At 40.2% G+C, this 23,616-nt stretch overlaps 1 protein-coding gene across 1 annotated transcript in view; it reads right to left on the bottom strand.

Annotated features, from left to right (window-relative positions):
• CNTNAP2 (contactin associated protein 2) overlaps nucleotides 1-23,616 on the bottom strand; it is a 1,212,102-nt gene that overhangs the window by 870,707 nt on the left and 317,779 nt on the right. Inside the window, exons 5-7 of the mRNA XM_074985481.1 lie at nucleotides 14,307-14,510; nucleotides 11,196-11,380; nucleotides 3,431-3,574 (exon numbers count right to left, since the gene is read on the bottom strand). Of these exons, the coding sequence (XP_074841582.1) occupies nucleotides 3,431-3,574; nucleotides 11,196-11,380; nucleotides 14,307-14,510 (533 nt within the window). The remainder of the gene's footprint in view (nucleotides 1-3,430; nucleotides 3,575-11,195; nucleotides 11,381-14,306; nucleotides 14,511-23,616) is intronic.

Consider the following 23,616-nt stretch of genomic DNA (forward strand, 5'->3'; position numbering starts at 1 on the left):
TTGCTCAGGGTCAGCCACACACCCATCTGCCTTGGGGAACCTCACCTCACTGCCCGTCAGCACACCTGGGTCTGGCTGGCCCCCCTTTTTCTTCCTGGGCCCCTGTCACTTACTGATGGATGCTCCATCTTTGGGGTGCAGTACATCCCACTGCTGACACCAGTGTGATGGGGTTCAGGGGTCCCCAAGCTCTGCACCCCATCTGCAGGCAGGAGTGACTCTCACTCAGCAGGAGAACAGCAGGTTTATTAGGTGACAGGACACAGCGCCTTACAGAAGAGTCACTGCAGCTGGCAGAGACAGTCCAATCCACATTGGGGACAGGAGCCCCCGAGGGGCCCCCAGAGCCTGGGCATTGCCCCCTCCTTTGTCTCTCTCTCTCTCTCTCCCAGCCCAGACTCGCTGCTTTCCAACTCCCAGTTCCAATTCAAACCCCGCAGGCTCCACCTCCTCCTTTGTCTGCAGCCCAGAGGTGTCACTTGGTCGACTTGGTTACCCTCAGCAGGAGCCCCACACTCTGTGAGCCACTCACATACATACATGTATCCCCCATTACATCACACAAGAAAATATGGATTTGTTGATATTCTAGCAAAATGCAACTTCAGTTGCAAAGGTGGCTCAGCTGCAGCATGTCATTTCTGGTAAGAGACAGCTCAACCCCTGAACAGCCAATAGTCTGGTGACTAAGGCACACATCTGGTAAGTGGAAGGCCCAGGTACAAGTCCCTGCCCTGCCTAATCAGGGATGGGGCTTGAAGCTGAATCACCAAAATTCTAAGTGAGGCTTTAACTTCTAGCTTATAAAGTCAGTCTCTCCCTGACTTATGTATCTTGGAGCTGTTCCTTCTTTGTTCTTTTTTTAAACAAATAATTCAATATTTATTGGGCCAGAGAGAGACTGACTCAGTAGATCCTATGTCAGAACTTCCAAGTCAAGGCCCTGCTCTAATATTTAGTTATTTATACATAGTGTATCAGCTCTAACAGGGGAGCTCAAGAGGGAGCTGTTCCAGAACAGCATGGTGATTGTGGCACTCATCTGGGAACAACTGACTCTCTCTCTTTCTGCAAAAGAGCTTTGAAAGATCTCAGGTTCATCCAGACACAGAATAGGGGAAAAAAAGGAAATCCCAGTAGTTTTAGTGTGTCAGGAAAACAATTTTCCACCCAACGCTGACACTGACCATTCTGCATTCCCCTGCCTTGCTTACGTAGACAGAAACGTTGTGATTAATAAGTTAAGGGGCTCTCTAGAATTTTTCTTTATATAGTATATACTACGAAGCCTCAATTTTAGATGATTCTTAGACACCACAGGAATGAACATGGTTAACAATAGCATCATCAACAAACCACAATTTCCATGATAAATCAGGCTGAGGGCTAAGAGCAAAATAGCTTTTGCAAGAAACATAAAAATTCATGTCTGTTTAATTAGAACAAAATTGATTTTCTTTTTGCAGAGGTGAGGCAGGGTAAGTAATTTTACTGAAAACAAAGGTCACTTCAATTTTTATACAGTCATTCTTAGAATTGGAAATCAACAGCATCATTGAATTAAAGCAGGCTGCAATGGACTCTTGATGAAGCACGAGTGCATAACAAGCTCTAGATCTGTAGATCTAACTATAATGTTAGGAGTACTAGAATTTCACACCAGAAACAAAACAAAACATAAAACAAAAAAAGGCACTATATTCCTGTCCCCATGTATGCAATTAAGGAGTCTGATTTTAATGGACTTTGATCTCATTGACTTCAAGTGGTTATAAGCACACATATAAATACCCTTCCCTAGCAGGCTTTTCTGTGGATTAACCACAATTTCTCATAGTATCATACAACTAGAAGGAACCTTAAGAGGTCACCAAAGCTAGTTCCATGCACTTGTGGCGGGACCAAGAAATATTTAAAACATCCCTGACAGGTGTTTATCTAGCTGGCATTTAAAAATTATGGAGATTCCACAACCTCCCTGGACAATTTATTCCTGTACTTAAGCACGTTGACAGTTAGGAATTTACTTAGTTCACTTGTCCTTTATAGTGAAGGATACTTAAAATCACATTTATCCTGCTGAAAACAGAGCGTCTTTTTCACACCAAAAAGCAGTCCAGTAGCACTTTAAAGACTAACAAAATAATTTGCTAGTCTTTAAAGTGCTACTGGTCTGCTTTTTTGTTTTGATAGTACACAGACTAACACAGCTCTCTCTCTGTGTCTTTTCTGCAGGAACTTAATATTATTTAACAGATTTCACCTTGTCTGGCAGGAGATCCCTGGCAGGACTGGTGTTTTAAAACACTTATATTGAAAGCAGAGTTTTACTCTTGGCTTGTACGTCCTGCTTAATGTCTTTGTCATGTTTGAAGAATGATGGTGTAGAAATAACAAATTTACTATTTGTGCACTGCAATGTTTCTGTTTAAAGTTTAAGACAAATCAGGAAATTCAAAATTATCCTTACCACAAATGTGATCACTCAGCCACAGTCCTCAGATACCTTATATTGGAGCATTAATATTAGTGCAAGATATAAGTGCAGAGTAATTACAAATTTTACATGATTTATCGCCACCTCAAGTGCATTTGTATTTTTAAAAAATGAATGATGATATGAGGCTGTATTGGATATTATTAGCGTGTGTTTGTGATGATTGCAATGCTCATGAAGGGGCAAACCGTGAATGACTTAGTAAGGTCATCCTGATGATAAGGCTTTTATTCTATACTATATGTATTACATATATGCCACTTTTATTACAGAACAGCTATTTTAAGAATTGTTTAGAGATAAAATATTAATGGGACTAATTCTTGTATCCTTCCTACAGTAAAGCCACAGGATTTTGTTTGCTATCACTGTGAAGGTCTTGGAAGGGAGAGAAAATTTGAAATTAATAGAATGGAAATTACTTCCATAATAGTTTTTCTATGTACAACAAAATCATGATTTTAATGTCTGCTATTTTGCAGCATTCCCAGGCTAAAAAGCAATGCTGGACTAAATGGAGAATCTCCCATTTCCAATGGTATTCCCACTACTAGCCCCATAGATAAATGAGAGCTCAGACTTTAAAGCGATAGCACTTTTGTGTCTAGAAAAGCTATTAATGGCTCAGAAATTAATCTAACCGCTCAGGCAGGTATACTCTCTGCAGAAAAGAATAAAGATATACATTTTTTATTTTCTTCTGTTTTTTAAGTGGCAGCTTTTGGAATGTTGGTTTAAGACCCATGAAGAGATGGCACAGGAGTAAAGTAATGTGCTGATAAGTATGTGGTAAACTTCAAAGGTATGTGATAAAAGTTATCATATCATGTTACTACAATATATCACATGGATAACAGCTTCACACAGAGGCACACTATCTATCTAGCTCTCTTTATGTGTCAGAAGCTTAGGTGATCAAGACAAAGTTCTCACCACATTAGAAGGTTCCAATTTCTTCCTTTTGGCGAGGTCCGTGATATTATTACCATTGTAATTGATGCTTTCCATGCAGCCTTTGAAGTTTTTCCGGCTATTTGAACTTGGCTTCCCAGAAAAAGGCATGCCACCAAAGGTTATCTTTGAAAACAAACAAGAGACATTCGATAATAACCAAAGGGAAACGTATTAGAATTTTCAAACAAATATGCTGCAGATGTGTAGCACTACTGTTTGTCCAAACAGCAAATTTAAATCTGCACAGGAAAAAAATAGAAGAAAGCACATTTTGATTTTGTAATTGCAAATATTCATACTGGCAATCAGCATTCATCCCCTTGTGGAACAGAAGCATACCATGTGACCTTTTAGCTCATCCTATGCAGCTCACCATGGCTACGTCTACACGTGCCCCAAACTTCGAAATGGCCACGCAAATGGCCATTTCGAAGTTTACTAACGAAGCGCTGAAAAGCATATTCAGCGCCTCATTAGCATGCGGGCGGCAGCGGCGCTTCGAAATTGATGCGGCTTGCCGCCGCGCATCTCGTCCAGACGGGGCTCCTTTTCGAAAGGACCCCGCCTACTTCGAAGCTGGACTTTCACTTCTATCATTCACTTCTTCTTCAGTAATCAATATCAGAGCTTGAAGTAGAACACAAGAGCACTATTCAGGAAGTTCTTCTACTGACCAGTGGGAAAAATCACCTTGCAATACTGATAAACAACTCCCTTCTTGTGGAGAGCTCAGAAAGTAGGCACGGTCATGGAAGAGGTACTGTGATACCAAATTTATTATAAACCAGCTGCAGAGAATGAAGGTTAGGATGAAGACTCCAAGGAGCTGGGAGTACCATGCTTCTGTAATTAGGTTATATATGAACTGGGGATGTTTTACACTGTGTTTCACGTACGAGCAAATCAACTTACTGCAGCATGTTACAAATATTCATCTCTTCACTGTCAATCTAATTATAATGTCTTGCCAGAATGTTTGGAATTGAATGAATGTGATATGTTTACGTGATACAGATGATGGAACCAATCATATATCAAAGTATATTCCTTCCCAAAAATGCTCAATGAAAGTTCTTACACACTGCCTCTGGGGGGTGGGGGGCGGTTGCCAGAAATAACTTTACACCAAAGGCTATAAAAATTGCTCACATAGGCTCCTTCCTCTAATCTTGTGGCTGCATCCGCAGCTGGTGACTAAGCTCTACTGAATTCAATGAAATGACAACAGTTTACACCAATTAAGAAGCAAACCTTTAATGGTAATTTGCTGTGATATGTGCTTTGTTGAGCCAGTACTTAGGCACTTGAACAAAAGGCAGTGAATTGGAAGTGAAGGATAAAAAGGATACAACTACACACCTGACAAACTTAACTTGAGAGCCATTGATAGGATTTTTGGTTTTTCATTAAACATGTAATCAGAAATTGTGCCAGTTTCTCTTGCTTGCTTCTCTCTCCTGAAAGAGAGAAATCTAAAAATAATTTCTCTATTTCAAATTCTTCCAACTTTACCCTCGAGGATTAGTTTATTATGAGGGCAGAACATTTAAAAAATGTGGGGTACAGGAAGTAGGCACTAAAAAGACAATGTTAATTGAGAAGAAAGGAGCTAGCCACTGACATTTCTGTGAAATAAACTCAGTGTGTATTCATTTTTGATGTAGTCATGTAACTTCCATCACAGATGAGGAGATTCCCACAACACACTGAAAAGTTCAAAAATAACATGGAGGACTGATACTGGGAAAGGATTCCCTACATGTTAGAGGGGACAAAGATTCATGCCTCATAACCAAATGGCAATAAAACACCAGTGGCTGGATTGTGTTTGCTGATTTGGTCTCAGGCTCCAGGGCAGTTTAATTGTGATGCAACTGTTCAGCTTTGGAGTGGAGCACAGGTTCTGGGACCCTTCTCTCTTGCAGGGTCCCCCAGGCTCAGCTCCAGCCTGACCCTGAATGTCTGCACCACAGTTAAACAGACCCGGAACTTCATGAGCTAAAGTCAGCTAACACAGACCAGCCACAGGTGTTAAACTGCAGTACAAAATGTTAGATTGTATCCCTATCTTTGGGAGGGAGTGTATTCTAGCTTTTCCATCAAGGCACTGTGAGTCTGCTTATTGTGCGAACGTAGGCAACTCATTTCACCTAACTCTGCTTTCTATTTACCTGGATGAAAATAGTTTCAATAATATCTACCTCTCCCATACGTGGTGACTTATATTACAAGTGTTTAATAGTTTCAAAGCCTGAATTAGAAGTGTAAGAGCTGGACAAGTACTGAAGAAAAGGAATTCATGAACATTTGGTTGAAGGAAACCACTATTTCAATGGTATTTGCAACACTTTAAAGTTATTTCCAGCAAACATTTATATGAATGTTTCTTGCTCATAAGAATATTCACAAAAAAAGAGAATTGCAGAAATATTTTTTTCAAATATAGGTTCCTGCAAGGTTCATGACTAAAGTATTTTTCCAACTCTATAAAGTTGCAAGTACTGGAACTATGCTTGCAACTCAGCCATCCAATCAAATACTACAAATAACTAACAATGAATAGTGAGTAGGCAAACACACAGACTACAGAGGCCACAAATACAACACATGAGGTTCAACTCATTTGCACATATTCATCTACCAGTCTATACAATGAGTAAATTTATGACAATACGGGCAAAGCACCAATCAAATAAAAAAAACAAGAAAAGTTAATCTAAAACATTATTTGCTGTAAATTCTTCATTCACTTCTGATTATTACATTTGCTGTAGAATTCAGACGCAAAACACACTTCTGTCCATCTCTTCCATTCCCATTACCCCTGTGGAGAGTACATTTTGACTGGTGAGCAAGCCTCCACTGAGAAGAGGTGCAGGATCCGGGCTTGTATTTAGTACTCTTGTTCTACTTGGCCTTCTTTACCACAAGATATGGTCAGTGAGTTAAACCAAACCCCTATTTTTATTCTTGAACACTAGCCTCCTAGTTCAGGAGCATTATGTTCACTTGGAATGAGATAACAGACTTTGGGCATTTACAGTTGTTTTAGTTTAATTTCTTGTATTTTCTATAAAGGAAAATGTATTTATTTTTTATAATATATTAAAACAGTCAGCATAATCTCTAAGTACTGAAAGACATTTTTAAAAGCTCACACGCATTACATGTGCAACAATGTAAACGTTATGGCTGGTTCTACACAGGCCTCTTTCTTCGAAAGTGGCATGTTAATATACAACTGGAAATATGCTAATGAGGTATGGATGCAAATTCCTCATTAGCATAACATCACGTGATTTGGAGTCCGGAAGACTGTTCTTCCGGACTCCAAAACACCATTTAGAAGTGTGGCTCCTGGGGGGTCTTCCGGAAGGGAGTCCTTCTTCTGGAGGCCCCATCTTCCCAAAATTTTTAAGACTCAAAATATAAATACTTGGGAAAAAAGATGAGTCTTACAGCAGACAGCTAAGTCTGGCAGATTTGGGATCTTGTAAATAAATGGGGGAAGTGAGTTTCTAAATTACAGATCTTTGAAGAAAATTGGAGGGAGTCTAAGAACTAAAAGCTTTTACTGAAACAAATACTATAAAAATAGGAAAGTAGCTAAAGTTCATAGGCTCATAGAAATATAGGGCTGGAAGGTACCTCTGGAGGTTATCAACTCCAGTCTGCTATGCTCAAGCAAACCTAAATTATCCCTGGCAGGTGCAACCTGATCTTAAAATTCTCCAATGGTGCAGATCCCATGACCTCCCTTGGAAGTCTGTTCCAGAGCTTAACTAGATTTATTGTTGAAAGAATTTTTCCTAATATCTTATGTAAATCTCCCTTCCTGTAGATTAAACCCATTACTTCTTGTCCTTCCTTCAGTGGACATAGAAACTAATTTATCACAGTCCTGTTTATAACAGTTTTTAATGTATTTGATGATTATTATCAGGTCTTTTTCTCATGATAAATGTGCCCCACCTTTTTAAAAGTTTCCTCATAGGTCAGGTTTTCTAAACCTTTAATCCTTTTCTGCTGCTCTCCTGGATTAGTTCCAATTTGTCCACATTTTTCCTAAAATGTGGCACCCAGAACTGGACACAATACTCCAGCTGAGACCTCAGTGGCAAGTAAAGCAGGATACTTACATCTTGTGGTTCATGTACAACACAACTGTAAGTACAGTCCAGAATGATACTAGGCTTTTTGTAATTGCTTCACATTTCTGACTTTTATTTAATTTTTATCACTCATTATATTTCTCAGAACTTTTTCAGTGGTATTGTCACTTAGCCACTTATTCATCCATTTCATAATTGAACAGTTGACGTTTTTCCTTGCTAAGTGAAGTACTTTGCACTTGTTTCTATTAAATTTCATTGGGCTGAATTCTGACAAATTCTCCCGTTTGTCAAGGTTGTTTTAAATTCTAATACTATCCTCCAAAGTGCTTTCAACTCCCCCCCATCAAATTTTGATATCTTAAACTTTTACAAGCATACAATTTTACAAATCATTAACAGCAACAAAAAAAGTGAGTAGTACCAAACCCAGAACTAACCTCTGCAGGAATCCATAGAAATCACCTCTCTAAACTTGACAGTGAATCCTTGATCACTACCCATTTAGTACAGTCTTTCAACCATTCATACATCTGCTTTACTATAGTTTTATCTAGACTTTATTTCCCTAGTGTGCTTGTGAGAATGACATGTGGGAATGTGTCAAAAGCCTTACTAAAATCAAAGCATATTTATAATGATTCTCTCTCATGCACTAGGCCAGTAACCCCATTAAAAAAGAAAAATTGGTGGGGTTTGGCATGATTTGTTCTTGATAAATCCATGCTGACTATACCTTATATCCTAACTGTATTCTAGATGCTACTAAACGGATTGCTTAGTGAATTGTTCTAGTATTTTTCCAGGTATCTAAGTTAGACTGATAGACCTGCAATTCATTGGGTCTTCTTTGTTCTCCCCCAACCTTGAAGAGAGGGACTATGATTTCGTTCCTTACATACTCTAGGAATGTTATCAGGTCCTGCCAATTGAATACATCTAATTCATTTAAATATTCTTTATTTTTTCTCTTTATGTTAAATATTCTTTATTCTTGGCTTGCTTCCTTCCCCCTTGTTGTTCATACTAGTTATGATGAATATTTGTCACTGTTAACCTTTGTGGTAAAGACTGAAACAAAATAGGCATTAATGCCCCCAGCCTTCATGATGCTATCAGTCATTAACTCGCCTTCACAACTAAATAGAGGACATACTATTAAAACTTTCTTATGCATTACAAGGGCAATTTCACCACCTTTGATATTTGCAGGAGTGGCACACATTCTACTTAACTTAATTTGCATCATCTACTGTTCCTACTAGTGACAGGTAACTCCTTTCTCACCCTCCTTCCAATCCCCTCCCCCTGGCTACATAAACTTTGAATTCTAATTGTCTACTTCAATAATCTGAAAAAGTGGGTTTTATCCACAAAAGCTCATGGCCTAATAAATATGTTAGTGTGAAGTGCCTAGAGGACTGCTTGTTATTTGTACAGAACCTACAGTTTCCTTCATCTTTCTACTGTTTCGAATGTAATTATAGAACGATTTTAAGTCACCTTTTCTCTCTTTTGCTAATTTTGTGCCTTAGCCTTTTGGATTTTCTGCCTTCCCTCCAATCTTTGCTATTTTTGGTACTTTTCTTTAACAATTTGTTCTTGTTTCAGCCTTTTGTCAGATGTTTTTTAATGTATGGGTTATTAAAGAGTTCCTGATGTTAATACAGGTTGAACCTCTTTAATCTGGAATACTCTCATCTGGCAAACTCTGTAATCCAGCATGATTTTTGTTAGATAGATGACCACTTATCATGGATGTGGCCAAGTTTCCCATAGTTCCATATGGTTTGTTTACAGCCAGAAGTCCTGGTTCTCAGCGTTCTGTGATGTTATTTAGTTGTAATTTACTCCTAAATGTCTTCTAGGAGCCCAGTAGGCAGTGGAAGTATTGGCAATGTGCTAAAAATATTGACCTTTCATCGTCCGGCAAATTCTCTCATTTGGCCTCACTCATGTCCCGAGGGTGCCAGATGAGAGAGGTTCAACCTGTATACTTGGACTCTTAGGCTGCGTCTACACATGCCCCAAACTTCGAAATGGCCATGCAAATGGCCATTTCGAAGTTTACTAATGAAACACTGAAATGCATATTCAGCGCTTCATTAGCATGCGGGAGGCAGCAGCGCTTCGAAATTGACGCGCCTTGCCGCCGCGCGACGCATCCAGACGGGGCTCCTTTTCGAAAGGGCCCCGCCTATTTTGAAGTCCCCTTATTCCCATGATCTTATGGGAATAAGGGGACTTCGAAGTAGGTGGCTTCCTTTCGAAAAGGAGCCCCGTCTGGATGCGCCGCGCGGCGGCAAGGCGCGTCAATTTCGAAGCGCTGCTGCCGCCCGCATGCTAATGAAGCACTGAATATGCATTTCAGCGCTTCATTAGTAAACTTCGAAATGGCCATTTGCATGGCCATTTCGAAGTTTGGGGCACGTGTAGACACGGCCACACTGTTCTTTCTCTCTCCTTTGCACCAGAATATTGTCTCCTTGACATACTGACAGCTCTCTTGAATCCTTTACTCTCTTAGGGTTTGTCTATTATATGCAGAACATTGACCCATTTAGGGTTATCTTATGGTGTTGGATTTCACATGTCTAGCAGAAATATGAGAAATCAAACTATCTGGGATTAGTAGTTAACCACTGTACTCCTCATGATCATGAAGAGTAAAGGAAGTTGAAAGGAGAGTTTCTCCCATTGACCTACCACCGTGTGGACAGCCAGGTGTGCTGATTGCAGATAAGTCAGTTCTGGCTATGCAACTGTCATAGCGAGATCTGCATATCTGTAATCGACTTACTTGCCTAGTATAGACAAGGACTTAGAATTTTTTCCTATGGGATCTCACGTACCAGTTCCCTGAGTTTGTTAAAGTCTGCTTCTTTGAAGCCCATCATCCTTATTGTGCTGCTCTCGTCCTTTCCCTTGCTTAAAATCATGCAGTTAATCATTTCATGATCATTTTCACCCAAATTATTTTCTAACTTCAGATTTGCCATTAATTCTTCCCTCTGGGTCAGAATCAATTATAGAATGGTCATTTCTCTGATTATTTCCTCTACTTTCTGAAGCAGAAAGTTATCTCTGATACATTCCAAGGACTTATTTAGCATTTTGAGATTTACCATATTACTTTCCTAACAGAGGTCAGGTAGTCAAATTTCACCATATCTACTAGGTCTCATGGCTTGGACATTTCTGTTATTTGATTCAGAAATTTCTCATCTGCTGCTTCTTTCTGATTTGGTGGTCTGTAAGAGACCTCCCACAACATCACCCCTATATGACCATTTTTATCAATACTTAGAGATTTTCAGCTGGTCTGCCTTTTACCTCCTTCTGGACCGCAAAAGGAATGTACGCATTCTTCAGGTACAATACCTCACCACTTCCTTTTTTCTTCCTGCCTATCCTTATCAAAAAAGCTGTACCACTCTATAACTGTATTTCAGTCATAAGATTTATCCTACCAAACTTCTGTGATACAAATTAAGTTATATGTATGAACTCTCCATACATCTTGCACCAGTACATAGAGATAAATGTTGTATTACCTTTTTGTTTGTTCCCTATTTGGTTGTATAATCAAGACCTGATAGGAAGGAGAACTAGCATCAGGTGTCACCATTTACCTCATAGTCCAGGTCCAGGTAATCAAATTCCCCATTGGTTCTGAAATGTTGCATGTGCCTATCCAGTGTTAGATTGATGTTCCTCCCATGACGTTCTATGACAATGGAGTGCCAATGGTGGTCATCCAAGAGGCTGCCTGTCATCACAGATGTGTGACCATAAATTGAGCCATATTGGTTGCTACCTGAGATGGAAAGGATGAGAAGAGTGGTAAGTGATTAATTCACACTCATTTAGAAAGAATATTCACCCTGCTTTAGCATATTTCTCATTAAATATGCAGCATGTACACTACCACTGCTGTTGTGAAATCAAGATCTGTCTAGTCAGCATCTTCTTCCATAACTGTACATAGGTCATATGTAGTTCAAATATAGATAGGTCATATACCAAACATGTAAATGGTGAGGTATACAATCAATTACTGATCAATTACTGATAACAGAAAATTGTTTCAGTGGTGAACAATAGTAATATCTACTTCAAGTTAGTTATATTTTTTTTTCCACTCAGAGATTTTCTATGTTTGAGCCCTATGGTAGAAAATGAGACACTTTCACCTTAACTAGAATACTGAGACTTTGGCCCAGATCCCCAGCTTCAGAAGAACTGTATTGAATAATATCAGGTAGGGGCTAGATCTTTGGGGTCTGGTAACAGAATAATTTGAGGCTAGGTCTGTGCTTGGACAGGTGTGCTGCTGGTATGCCTGTACCAACACATTATATCAGCAAAGCACTCCTATTGTGGATGCAGCTTATACCTGAAAAATTGAGCTTTCTGCAGGTACCACTTATTCCAGCCCCAGAATGGAAAACTATGCTGGCATAAGCACAGCATAGCTGTGCTAGCATAACTGTAGTTAAACTAAGCACAATTAGATTGTTCAGGGATCACACCTCTTCACTCCGCTGACTGACAGGTACATTGGAAAATTATAGTAGTGTGGACCTGGTCTTACTGAGAAACAAGGCACAAATACAGCAAATCGGAAATTTATCATACCACTATCTTTCATATATTGAATGAGGCATTATCTAAAAACATTTATGCAGCTGAAATTTTCTTATATTAAACATCACTGGAACTTGGACTTTGAGTCTTAGCATATCCTTCCCTCCACTATCTCCTGTGAGTATATCATCACACCTCAGCCAGCCAAATGTATGAAAGCTATTACATGTTATTCAAGATGGATGAGCTGAAAAATATAATGGAACTGAGAAATGAATGGGTTATAATTTCAGTGAAATTTGTTAAAAGTAGATTAGGGCTACAGCAAAATGTGCTGTCCTCATCAACATCTGCCTATGCTGTTGATCTTTAGAAAAAACGAGAAGAATAGAAATAGCTAGTGGAAACAATTACTACACCTTGTAAATAATACATGAATAGAATAATTTACTGTTCATATGACTGCAAGAGAAGCAGGGAAAAGTTACATGAAACCTCATCTTAAATGGCATTTGTTTTAAGAAAAAAACGAATGTAAAACCACATACACATTTCCCTCTCATATGACCAAAATTATTTTATATAACTCAGCCTATAATTACCGGCTCATAAGCCTGTACTGCCTCTTGCAGAATGAAAGTGGCAGGATTCAGTAGTAACAAATATATAGATGACTCCTTAATGAGACAACCGGCTACAGACAGAACTTGTATCTGGCTCTGGCTTTCTAGTGCTCGGTTTGTTTGAAAACAACATACATTTCTTAGTCTCAGCATCCAAGGCTTTCTTAAAGGCTTCCACAAAATTAGTTATATGATGGATTATTGACTGGATACACCACAGATGCAAACCCACTAATTTTCCTATGTCAAAGCGAACAAAAAGGATGGACCCATGTGAAAAGAAGCTCCCCAAAGTACCCCAACAGTCTTCTCACATTGCTTAGGGTTAGAAGTGCTCTGGAACAGAGGTGTCCAAAAGCACTTGAGTGGATCACCACATGCCCTGCCGCCCCCAGCCAGGCACCGCCCCGCTACCTGGCACACCACCCCCAGGCCAGGCACCCTATCCCCCCTCCCAACCAGCACCCTACCTCCCATCATCCCCTGAGGCAGGCACCCTACCGCCTACATGCCAGTAAACTGCCAGTGACTCTCCAGAGCCACACTGCCCCGAGCTGCACCAGCCGCCAGAGCCCCAATCCACCAAAACCCTAAACCATGCCACCGGAGCCCCAAGCTGCATCACCCGAGTCACACTGCTGGAGCCCTGAGCTTCCGGAGCCCTGCACTGCACCGCAAGACCCCCTGAGCTGCACCACCTGAGCCCCAAGCTATGCCACGCTGCCAGAGCCCCAAGCCACACAGTGCCCAAGGGGCCACCATCTCATTGCCCAAGCTGCCACAATAGCCTGCCAAGCCACATTTGCCACAATACACTTCCCCATTCATCACATGTGCTGGACACTGTAGCTCTAGAAACACTGACACCAGGGTACAGAGACCTGAAAGCTTTTCCATCTCTCCACACACACATCTGAAGATCAGGCATTCAGAGTGAAATCCATTGGTAGCACCGACTTCAGCAGGGCCGGGATTTGTCTCTAAATATTTACAGTCCAGAACCCCTACTCTACCTCCCCTTTGGCTATGCTTTCTCCAATGCAGTCTTCTTGGAACTCAGCTTGGCATTAACCAATGGCTTCTCAGACTTTGTTTTCTCTGCAATCTCCCAAGGCTTGCCTAAGGTCACCTGGCCTTTCCCCTACAACTGCTGATCAGCTCTCCCTCTGCCACAGCCTCTTACTTCTACTATAAATGAATCTGTGCAAAGCTACCCAGCACATCCATTTACTCTGAACTATGTATAAGGGTCTTTTGTCATTTTTTTAGGAATAGGACAGTTCTAAGTGCCATTGCTTTCCACCATGGTTTTATTTGACATTCAAGTTTCATATTACTGATATTTGGCACACTTAACAAGACAATCTATAAACATTTAAAATATACAGGAAGAGGTTCATCACGTTCACCAGATGATCTGATCATAAGACTGTGCTTAAAATCACAAGCCAAAGAAAAAAAGAGAATGGTATTTGATTGTAAATTATGCATTTTAAATAATATTGAATAATGAGTATCCAAGCAAAAGCATACCTAGATTTAAATTAAGGACCAGCTTGGCTTTTTTCAGTTCCAGAGTGATATAGTCTCCTTGCTGCCCTTCTCCATGAAAAATCACACCTTCACTTTCAGAGGTTTTAAATTTCAGAGTGATGACATCTTTCAGTGTTTTCATTTTCTTGTTCCTAAATCTGTACGGTAATACAACATGGCCATCAAAATTGATAACATCGGCCCCTAAAGGGAAGAAATAAATAACATTGTTTCTTATTAATTATATAACACTATCACCACTGGAAAGGCAAAACATACTATTTGTGGATGAAACACAAGAATGGTAAATATATAAATGTGATATAAATTATTAATAAATTTTCTGTAGACTATAATTTAATGGAAGAATACATAATGCATCAATCTGGTAGGACATGTATTTAATTTTTTTCATAGGGATATCATAAATTAGATTCAAAGATGCACAACCTACAGACTCCCATATGTCATGAGCTTAGTGGTGCTAAGTAGTACATGCCTACCCAACACTGAAATAAGGAAGAAGAAAAAAAAAAGACTTCCCAATGGCTGTCAATAATCCATTTGGTACTTCTCAGACAATTCAGTAGAGATGAACGTGTGTGAACTTTTGTGAATGAAACAGGACACTGAAAAAATCCCATGGTAGTAGTAAGATTAGACCTGATTCTTTGCAATATGTGTATACCATGGAACTAACCTGGAACAGAATAAGGCTTAAAATTCACACTCCCATGATATTAGCATACTTTTGTTTGTTAATGATCTGTGAATGAGTATGTATTTTTACTAATTTTTGTATTAACATTTTTTGACAAATTACATTTTAAAACTATTTCAGGTTTAGCTTATGCTTTCTCTCTAACTTTTCTGTAAAAATCGTGTTTTGGCTATCCACAGTTTACTATTTATAACCTATGATTTGTCAAACTCCTCCTAGAAGCAATATTATGTTGCTTCTGATTCACTAACCAACTGGATAACCTAATATTTGTAAACTCTTTCCATTTTTGCCTTAAGTGGAACCTTCCCTTGTCATTCATTTCTCTCTATTTCTGGAAAAAAAATACACAGCTTTGATGATTTCCCAACCTTTGCTGGCATGAATACTTCTGACTAGGATTCAGAATAGGTATGGATCTGATCAGCTTGACAGAGAATTTGCAAAATATATTCATGATTTTTTTTCCAATTTCCCCTCCCCCAGTATTTATTGAAGTATACACCAGTCTACATCTCTCCAAATTCATCTATAAATAACATCCTATATGACAAACATACAAGTCATTTTATCTTCCAGATGAAATCAGGATGGAAATTTTACCATGTGCAACACTGTGCCATAGTATTTCTGGATTTTGCCTGCCTGTGTGAGTTGTTCTCATGGAATTGTGGGCAATACCTTTAAAATACTCACTTGTCCTTTACCACAATGATTGATGGTAATTAAAAACCAGATATTTTACCCATTCAACCCTCAAAAAAAGTCTCCAGAAACCAAAAAAAAAAAAAAAAAAATCGCTCACCGTAGGCAAGTGGGTAAGTAACATTTTTAAAAGCTCCTTTAAAATATTTTGTATTTATGTTCATATGAGTGTGTATTATAACTTGAATTATTAGACATTTCACTTTCAAGTGCTTTCAGTGAAGCATTATCTGCAAGTGCTTATGTCCAGTCCTATTCAACATGGGACTTCAGCAGCACCTTAAGTGATTTGCTGAATTGGTGCTTTAGTAGTTATGATGAGACCACTTAGGTGTACTTCAACCAGAAAGTATCCTTTTCACATTCCTTAAGTTCTGTAAAGAGCTTTGGCAGTCAACCTCAGAGCTTTCTCTGGCTGTGTTGACACTTTCCCCCAACTTCGAAGGGGGCATGGTAATCAGGGCCCTGGGAGATTACTACTGAAATGTGTTGGTGAATATGCATCACTTTATTAGGCTAATTTTCCCCCCAGGTTAACTTTGAAGTGTCAAACTTCAAAGTGCCGGCATGTGTGTAGCTGCGAAATCCCTTTACTCCTTAAAATTAGCCTAATGAAGTGCTGCGTATTCACCACAGCACTTCATTAGTAATCATGTATTGGCTATTCATGATTTACTAACATTTTGAGGAGTAAAGGGACTTTGAAGTAGCTACATGCATGCTGGCATTTTGAAGTTTGACAATTCCAAGTTGCTGCGGGGGAAAAGTAGTCTAATGAAGTGCTGCATATTCACCACAGCACTTCATTAGTAATCTCCCATGGCCTTGACTACCATGTCCCCTTTGAAGTTGGGGGCAAGTTTAGACACAGCCTCAGTGTGACAATGTGATGGAGTACTGTTTTGCTGAAACCAGAACAAGTAACGTGCATCTTCTTGCTTAATGACAGACTTAACAAACGAAGTTCTAGTAACCAACATGCTCACCAACAGTTCAGATTAAACCTTGCAGTCATGTTGATTAAACATATATAGATACAGCATTCGGGGAATCCAGTGTACTAAATGTACTACAGGTTAAGAGAAACACATATTAGTTCCTTCACATAGACTATGGTTACACTACACCGACCTGTTCAACATAAGTCACTGTTGGAAGAGATTTCCTGACAAAACTTCTGTTAACAGAGTGTGGCCACACACAAAAGCCAACTGGAAAAGCACTCAGCTCTGTCGACAGATTGGCCAGACTGTCCGGCTGCTCTTTTGACAAAACAGGCACCCAGAGCACAGCAGGCAGGGCTGCTCATTGTCCTTAATGCCCTGTCTGTTGAGAGAAGGCGGCTCAGAGCCTCCTCACAGCTTTTTATTTTTTTTTTCTACAGAACCTGTTGACAGCAGTGTTATGCCTCATAGCTGAGAGGCAGAACATTGCTGGCAAAAGTGCTGAGTTTGGTCGACAAACTGTCAACAAACCACATTTTGTGTGTGGATGTTCAACCAGTTTTGTCAACAAAACCAGGGTTTTGTTGGCAAATCTCACTAGTGTAACTATAGCCAAAGTGTGTCCCCAGAAATAAAGCAACAGTCATGCAGAATTTCCAGATCACTCGCTACACTGATTCTAAGGTTCTTCATGCCATGGTAAAGTTTGACACTGATTTTGTTTTGTATTTGCTTTCGGAACATCTTTAGCAAATTTGTATGACATAGTACGAAATGGATTATGGTCCAATTCCCAGATGGCATAAATAGTTGTAAGCTCTCAAGCTTTACATTTAGATCAGATATTGATCTGGTCTTATATCATTCGGTAGAGCACCAGTGTTCCTAGCCCTCATCTGACACCACAAGGGGCAAAAGCTGTGAGTCCCACATCCCATGGAGCTCCTGAACCCAACTCTTCCTTGCTTGGTTGTAGAGTTTTTACAGCATGCTTGGAGGTCCTTTGAATGAAAAAGATTGAAAATGCCCAGTATACATTACTCGGGTGGCAGGCAGCCGGCCATTAGCTGTACTGTATCTACTGACAACTTTGAAGGCCCTTTCCAACAATTCTGGAAAATTCAATAGGAAAAGTAACGTCAGTTTAAAAAAAATACACGGACCACCCCATAATCCTGGCTCCCCACCTGCTGTGTCTTTAACACAAAAAGAGAAGTTTATTGCAAAGAGAAATCAGAATAAGAATCTTTAATGTTAAATTTTCTAGGTTCCCTGATTTTTCCCTAAAGACTGTACTGTCAGCATTCCAACAGTGTTGTTTGAAAGACCTTTATGTTCTCAAACTTAAATCTAACTTGTCTCTGGGACCAACCACCTTGGTCAGGACCGTTATACCACATGCAGTTGCTGTGTAAGTTTTATTGTGCATTGCTGCCAATGTTCCATTACCCTGACCCACAATGTCCATTACTGTAGTTGTTGGTTTCTCTTGAAAACCAAATGCACCAAGTTCTAAACAAAATGGGTGTGTTTTACATTTGTACAAACATCCGCTGTAGGAGGAAGGTTGAGACCTCCAATTCTTTTCTAATTGTACCTAAAAGATGGTCAAAATAAAGCTGCTCAGAGCCAGAACCTGATTTGTCCAAATGTTCAGTGACCATTCCATTTGCTGTTACAGTTCAGTTCAGTATTAAAATATGTCCACACATAGTAAATTTGGACCTGGCCTCCTTCTGAAGGCTTTTTATGAGTAATCAGGTTTGACCCCCTCTGTGCTGGTCATCTCAGCCAAACTTTGAAAACTTTCAATAAACAAGTAAGTAAAGTAAATGATGCTTAAATCATCATTCCTAGCAAATGTTTCACAGCAGGTGCTCAGAAATTAATGTTGTCCTTCCCCTACAGCTTTTACTGACTTACACCAACAATTTAACAGTCCACAGTGGCAGGGCCAGGGTGGAGGGTCCCCTCAGAGGGAGCCCAAACAAGCAGAAGGGCCTGCAGAGCACCAGCAGCACAATCACAGGCAGCTGGGCAGGAGATGGCTCAGCCTAACTGGGGCCAGCTGAGTCCATGACAGGGCTAGTAAGAGGCCTTTAAAAACCTTTCCAAGGGGGAAGAGCAGGGAAAGAGTGTGAGAGGCAAGTTGAGAGATGCAAGAAGACCAGAGTAGTGGGAGAAAGCAGGTTTGAGAGGAACAGAGGAAAGAACCATAAACACCAGGAACCACAGAGGGAGAGTGAGGAGTGTCAGCATATCAAGAGTGGAGACTTGCTACTTCTGCAGCCTGGAGAAGGTACTGGGGGAATCACCTGGGGAAGTGGCCCAGGGAGGAGAGTTGCTGTGCCAAGGGCTAAGAGAGTCAGCTTTCCCTACTAGCAGCCACATATGGTCCCTAGGCTAGAACCTGGCATGAGTGGGCAGGGGCTGGTTTCCCACCAGACCACCTCTCACACCAATGAGGGCAACTGGGCCTTTAAGTGGGACCAGTGGACTTAATGGAGGCCAGAGGCCCAGGAATAAGACTGACTTTGTCACACCACTTAATGGGAGATATATCAACATTAGAAAGGCTTTTGATTGCATGATAGCTCAGCGCTTCGGCTCACACTAAAAGGAGTTGTTTCAGATGTTCTGCTAAATCTGGGGTATGCTCTTTGCACTGTAACTAGAGTGCATGTGTTCACTGATTGATGTTGTTTGCCACATTTCCACACAACTTCTAGTGTGCAGCAAGAACACCTTCTTACCTTCATACTAGTATTTTGAGTGACCAAATGGACATTAGGACTGGGCACTCAACACATCAGATTGATGATTGATAAAGTACTCTTTGACCACTACAGATTAACATGGCTATTTGAGACACAGGTGCCACTTCATCCTTTTTAATGTCCATGTCCTGCTTAAGGATGCAAAAAACAGAACAAAACAAAATAAAACCTTTGTGCTGAGATAAAGTTTAGGCTCTATCTCACTGGTGTACAACCTATACTGCAATAAAGGTTTGATGCATGCCCCCCTCGCTTACAGTCCAGCTTGACGCTGCCAGAGACATTCAATATGTACTGTCAGCGCCAAATCCTGGGCCATAAAATGGTTTGAATTTGTGCAACTGTCATAATTTCACAGATATGGCCTTCCTTCAATCATTCATTATATTCATAAGCAGTATCACACAAATTTTTGGCTACATCGCCAGAAATGACAAACACACCCCAGCACAACATGTTCTTGGGGTAGAGTTGGGACCACCCTTGGGGTTACTCCAGGGATTTGTAGATTCACAGGATCGAGTCATATCCTGTAAACTTCACTACATGGTACCTGGGTCAACATCGCCAGCCATGGCCACCTGCCCAGTGTCATAATCCTCAGAAGACTGAGTTTTTGAGGCTGATACATCTAATTGCAGTATAGCCACTTATAACATATGGTGAATGCATACAGCTGAGAATGCACTCACATTTATTACAAACATCCTTCCTCCTTTATCAAAACTTTGTTTACAATAAAAATTCATTGTAATACATATTAACTGATTTTTAAACTCAGACAAAGTTATCACACTGAGCGTGTTCTTGTAAGTTATAAGTACTAGTGTATGGATTAGTTTATAAATAAATGTAAAAGTTCAGATTAGCCAGTTGCAATGCAGTATAAGGAACCCACTGGAACTGAAAGATATATAAGAGGTGGAATACTTTCTAATTTATACCTAAAAAATGAAATATCATGGTACACTTGGGTTTTTGGTCAAAAAAGAAGCAAATAGAAATAGGTCATCCCATCAGATATGTTACAGAGTTCCCTATGGGCTTGCCTACACTACCACCCCGGTACTTCGAAGTGCCGGGGCAACTTCGAAGTCCCTCTACTCCTCAAAATTTTTGCGTATGGAGCACAGCACTTCATTAGTAAACTCCCAACACCCTCATTACCATCCTTCCTTTGGAGGAGAGTGGTAGTGTAGACAAGCCCACAGGGAACTCTGTAACCTATCTGACGGGATGACCTTTTTCTATTTACTTCTTTGTTGACCAAAAACCCAAGTGTGCCATTATATTCCACATTTTAGCTATAAATTAGAAAGTATTCCCCCTCTTATATTGTTCAATTCAATTCCAAATTTTTGAGGAATAAAGGAACTTGAAAGTTGCCCCGGCACTTCGAAGTACCGGCAGGTGAGCCTCACCTAGACGCGAGCCGGTACTTTGAAGTTTAAAGCTTCAAAGTTGCCGTTGGGGGAAGGACTTTGCTTAATGAAGCACTGCATATGCAGCGCAGCACTTAATTAGGAAACTCCCAACACCCTAATTTCCAACCTTCCTTCGAAGGAGGGTGGTAGTGTAGACAGCCTATAAGTAGTCTTTACATTTTAAAGCATAAAATTGCCAGCAGATCTAAGTGATTGTTTCTAAGTAGAGTTATATGTATAGAGTTATATCTATAATTTCCCTACGAATTCCACATCTAATAAGCAATTTTGGAAAAACATAACGAAATCTATTTGTAGACAACCTATGTGGAAGACAAATTTATTCAGTTCTGAAAATCCAAGACAGAAGCAATTAGGATTTTCACAGTCAACAAACTTCTTTTTGCTCTACTGAGAGTGACTTGGTTCATCTTAATCGCTCAGCTTCTATTAAACATATTCTCATCCACAGAAAAGATTAACCCTGTGCAATACTCATGAGTAAATGTCACATTTACCAAATAGAAAAAAATTAATACCATTACAAGTTGAAAGATATTAATTTCTAATATACTATAAAGAATGTTGTTTTAATAGTGGCATAAATTCTCCTGTATATATCTTTGCTGGATGGGTTTCCTGCTGCATCAGTTATGTTTGAACACGAAGAACCTGATCCAATATCAATCGAAGGCAGTGGGAATCCTTCCATTGACTTTAATGGGCTATTTGGATTAAAAACTAAATCTCACTAAATAGTTTACAAAAGATTGAAATTAAGTTAGGTTTTTCAACAGCAAATTGGGGAAAAGGGTATTATGTCTATGATGTACAAAAAATCTGCCTTTGAATTCAGTAGAAATGCCATAGTTGTTCATGCAGACATTTGCAAGAGGGAAAGGACCAGTTCTCCCGTCCCTTAACTCCACAGAAAAATTATTCCATGTATCTAGTGGGGTTTACATCAAGGGATAGGTCAGTTTAATCATGTTATGCAGCAGTGTGGATTTTTCTCACCCTGAGTAATGTAGCTGGGTCTGTCTAACTGTAACGCCAACATACCCAGGTCACTGACACTAAGGATTGAACCTGCAATCACAGGGGCTAAAGCCCTGTGCTCTACCACATGAGCTAAAGGCCAGCTGGCTTTCAACCAAGGCTGTAGAGCAGGGACTTCACTTATTCTAGTATGAGGTGTCACTGCCTCTGGGTATTTGTAGCCAGACATGAAGCCCCCCATTTGGCCTTTTCTTCTTCTCCCCCCGACTGGGAGAGACAGAGAGGGAGAAAGGCAGCCTTCGATGCCCTGGGAACACAGGAACACAGGTGTGCTGTCTCACCCAGACTCTCTACCATACACAGAAACCAGACAGTGAATGGGCTAGCTAATGGCCGCCCTTCTGGCTGATATCGGAAATTGACACGTCTAATCACTGCCCCAGGAAGAACAGGGAACCTCCGCCCATTACCTCCAAGGTGCCCAATTGTCCACAATTCACAGGTGCAAATTGAGCCTTGCACCTTCCCTGGGAAATCTGGGGTTCAACTACATTCCTCCCCAATTGGCCACTTGAGACCAGGAAGAAGCCTACGTGACAAAAGGGGTATAAAGAGGGATTTGGCAGCCCACCCCCTTTGAGCTCCAATCACCTACACCTGCTGGCCAGGTCCGGTATTGACTCCCGAGACTGGGGACGCCTGGTTCATATCTACTTCCCGAGGGATTGAGAGAGAGATTCTGGGTCACACCGGATCTAGGAGGCAGGGGTAAGAATTACACCTGTATTACACTTCTTTCCTATAGGAATTGAGGGAAAGACTCTGGTTCCACCAGGTCTAAGAGGCAGGAGTAAAAATCACACCTGCAACGTGCCTTTCTTGTGTACACATTACTTGTATTAGTTTAAGCTAGCTAGTTTGTCTGAAACTTTTCTTAAGTTAAATTGTTTCTATCTTTGTATAAATAAAAGTTAATTGTTAAAGCCTCTAATAAGTGTAATTTTCCTCTAGCTGCTGTACCCGAACTAAACGCAAACCAAAGCACCCAGCCTGCCCTGGCTGCTTAGCGTAGCTGCTGGTGCGGCATCACCCCCTTTGCCCCACCGGACCTTTAGCTGGCACCTGGGCATCGGCTCACAGTATTACATAACTTTTTAGTGTTGACCAGGCATAAATTTGACACAACATGTAATAGAAACCAGAGGACAGACACTGTTGTTTAAAATTTAATTGTTTCAGCTGCTCCACCTACCCAACTCCTCCATATTTCATCTGAAATAATTATGAAATACTAGTCAAGCAAAAGCAATTAACTAGAAAGATACCATGTATCTTGAATAGCACACATTAATAATACCATGGTAATCATTTGAATATCTAATGGGTGCATAAGATTCCCTCATAAAAGAGAACAAGTCATCCTGTGGCACCTTATAGACTAACAGATATTTTAGACTATAAGCTTTCATGGGCAAAGATCCGCTTCATCATATGCATCTGATGAGGTGGGTCTTTCCTTATGCTCCAAAATATCTGTTAGTCTATAAGGTGCCACAGGACTTCTTGTTGTTCTCGAAGATACAGATTAAAATGGCTACCTCTCTGATATTCATAAAAGAGACAGGTATCGCTGTACACATGTACAGATACTGCAGCTACTTACTCTAGCTTTACTTACAGAAGCAGACCCATTGATCACTTGCATTAGTAAAATTAGGTTGTGTGTTTCTGCAGGATATT

This window comes from Carettochelys insculpta, chromosome 2 (assembly GCF_033958435.1).
Source record: "Carettochelys insculpta isolate YL-2023 chromosome 2, ASM3395843v1, whole genome shotgun sequence".
NCBI classification, from domain to species: domain Eukaryota; kingdom Metazoa; phylum Chordata; order Testudines; family Carettochelyidae; genus Carettochelys; species Carettochelys insculpta.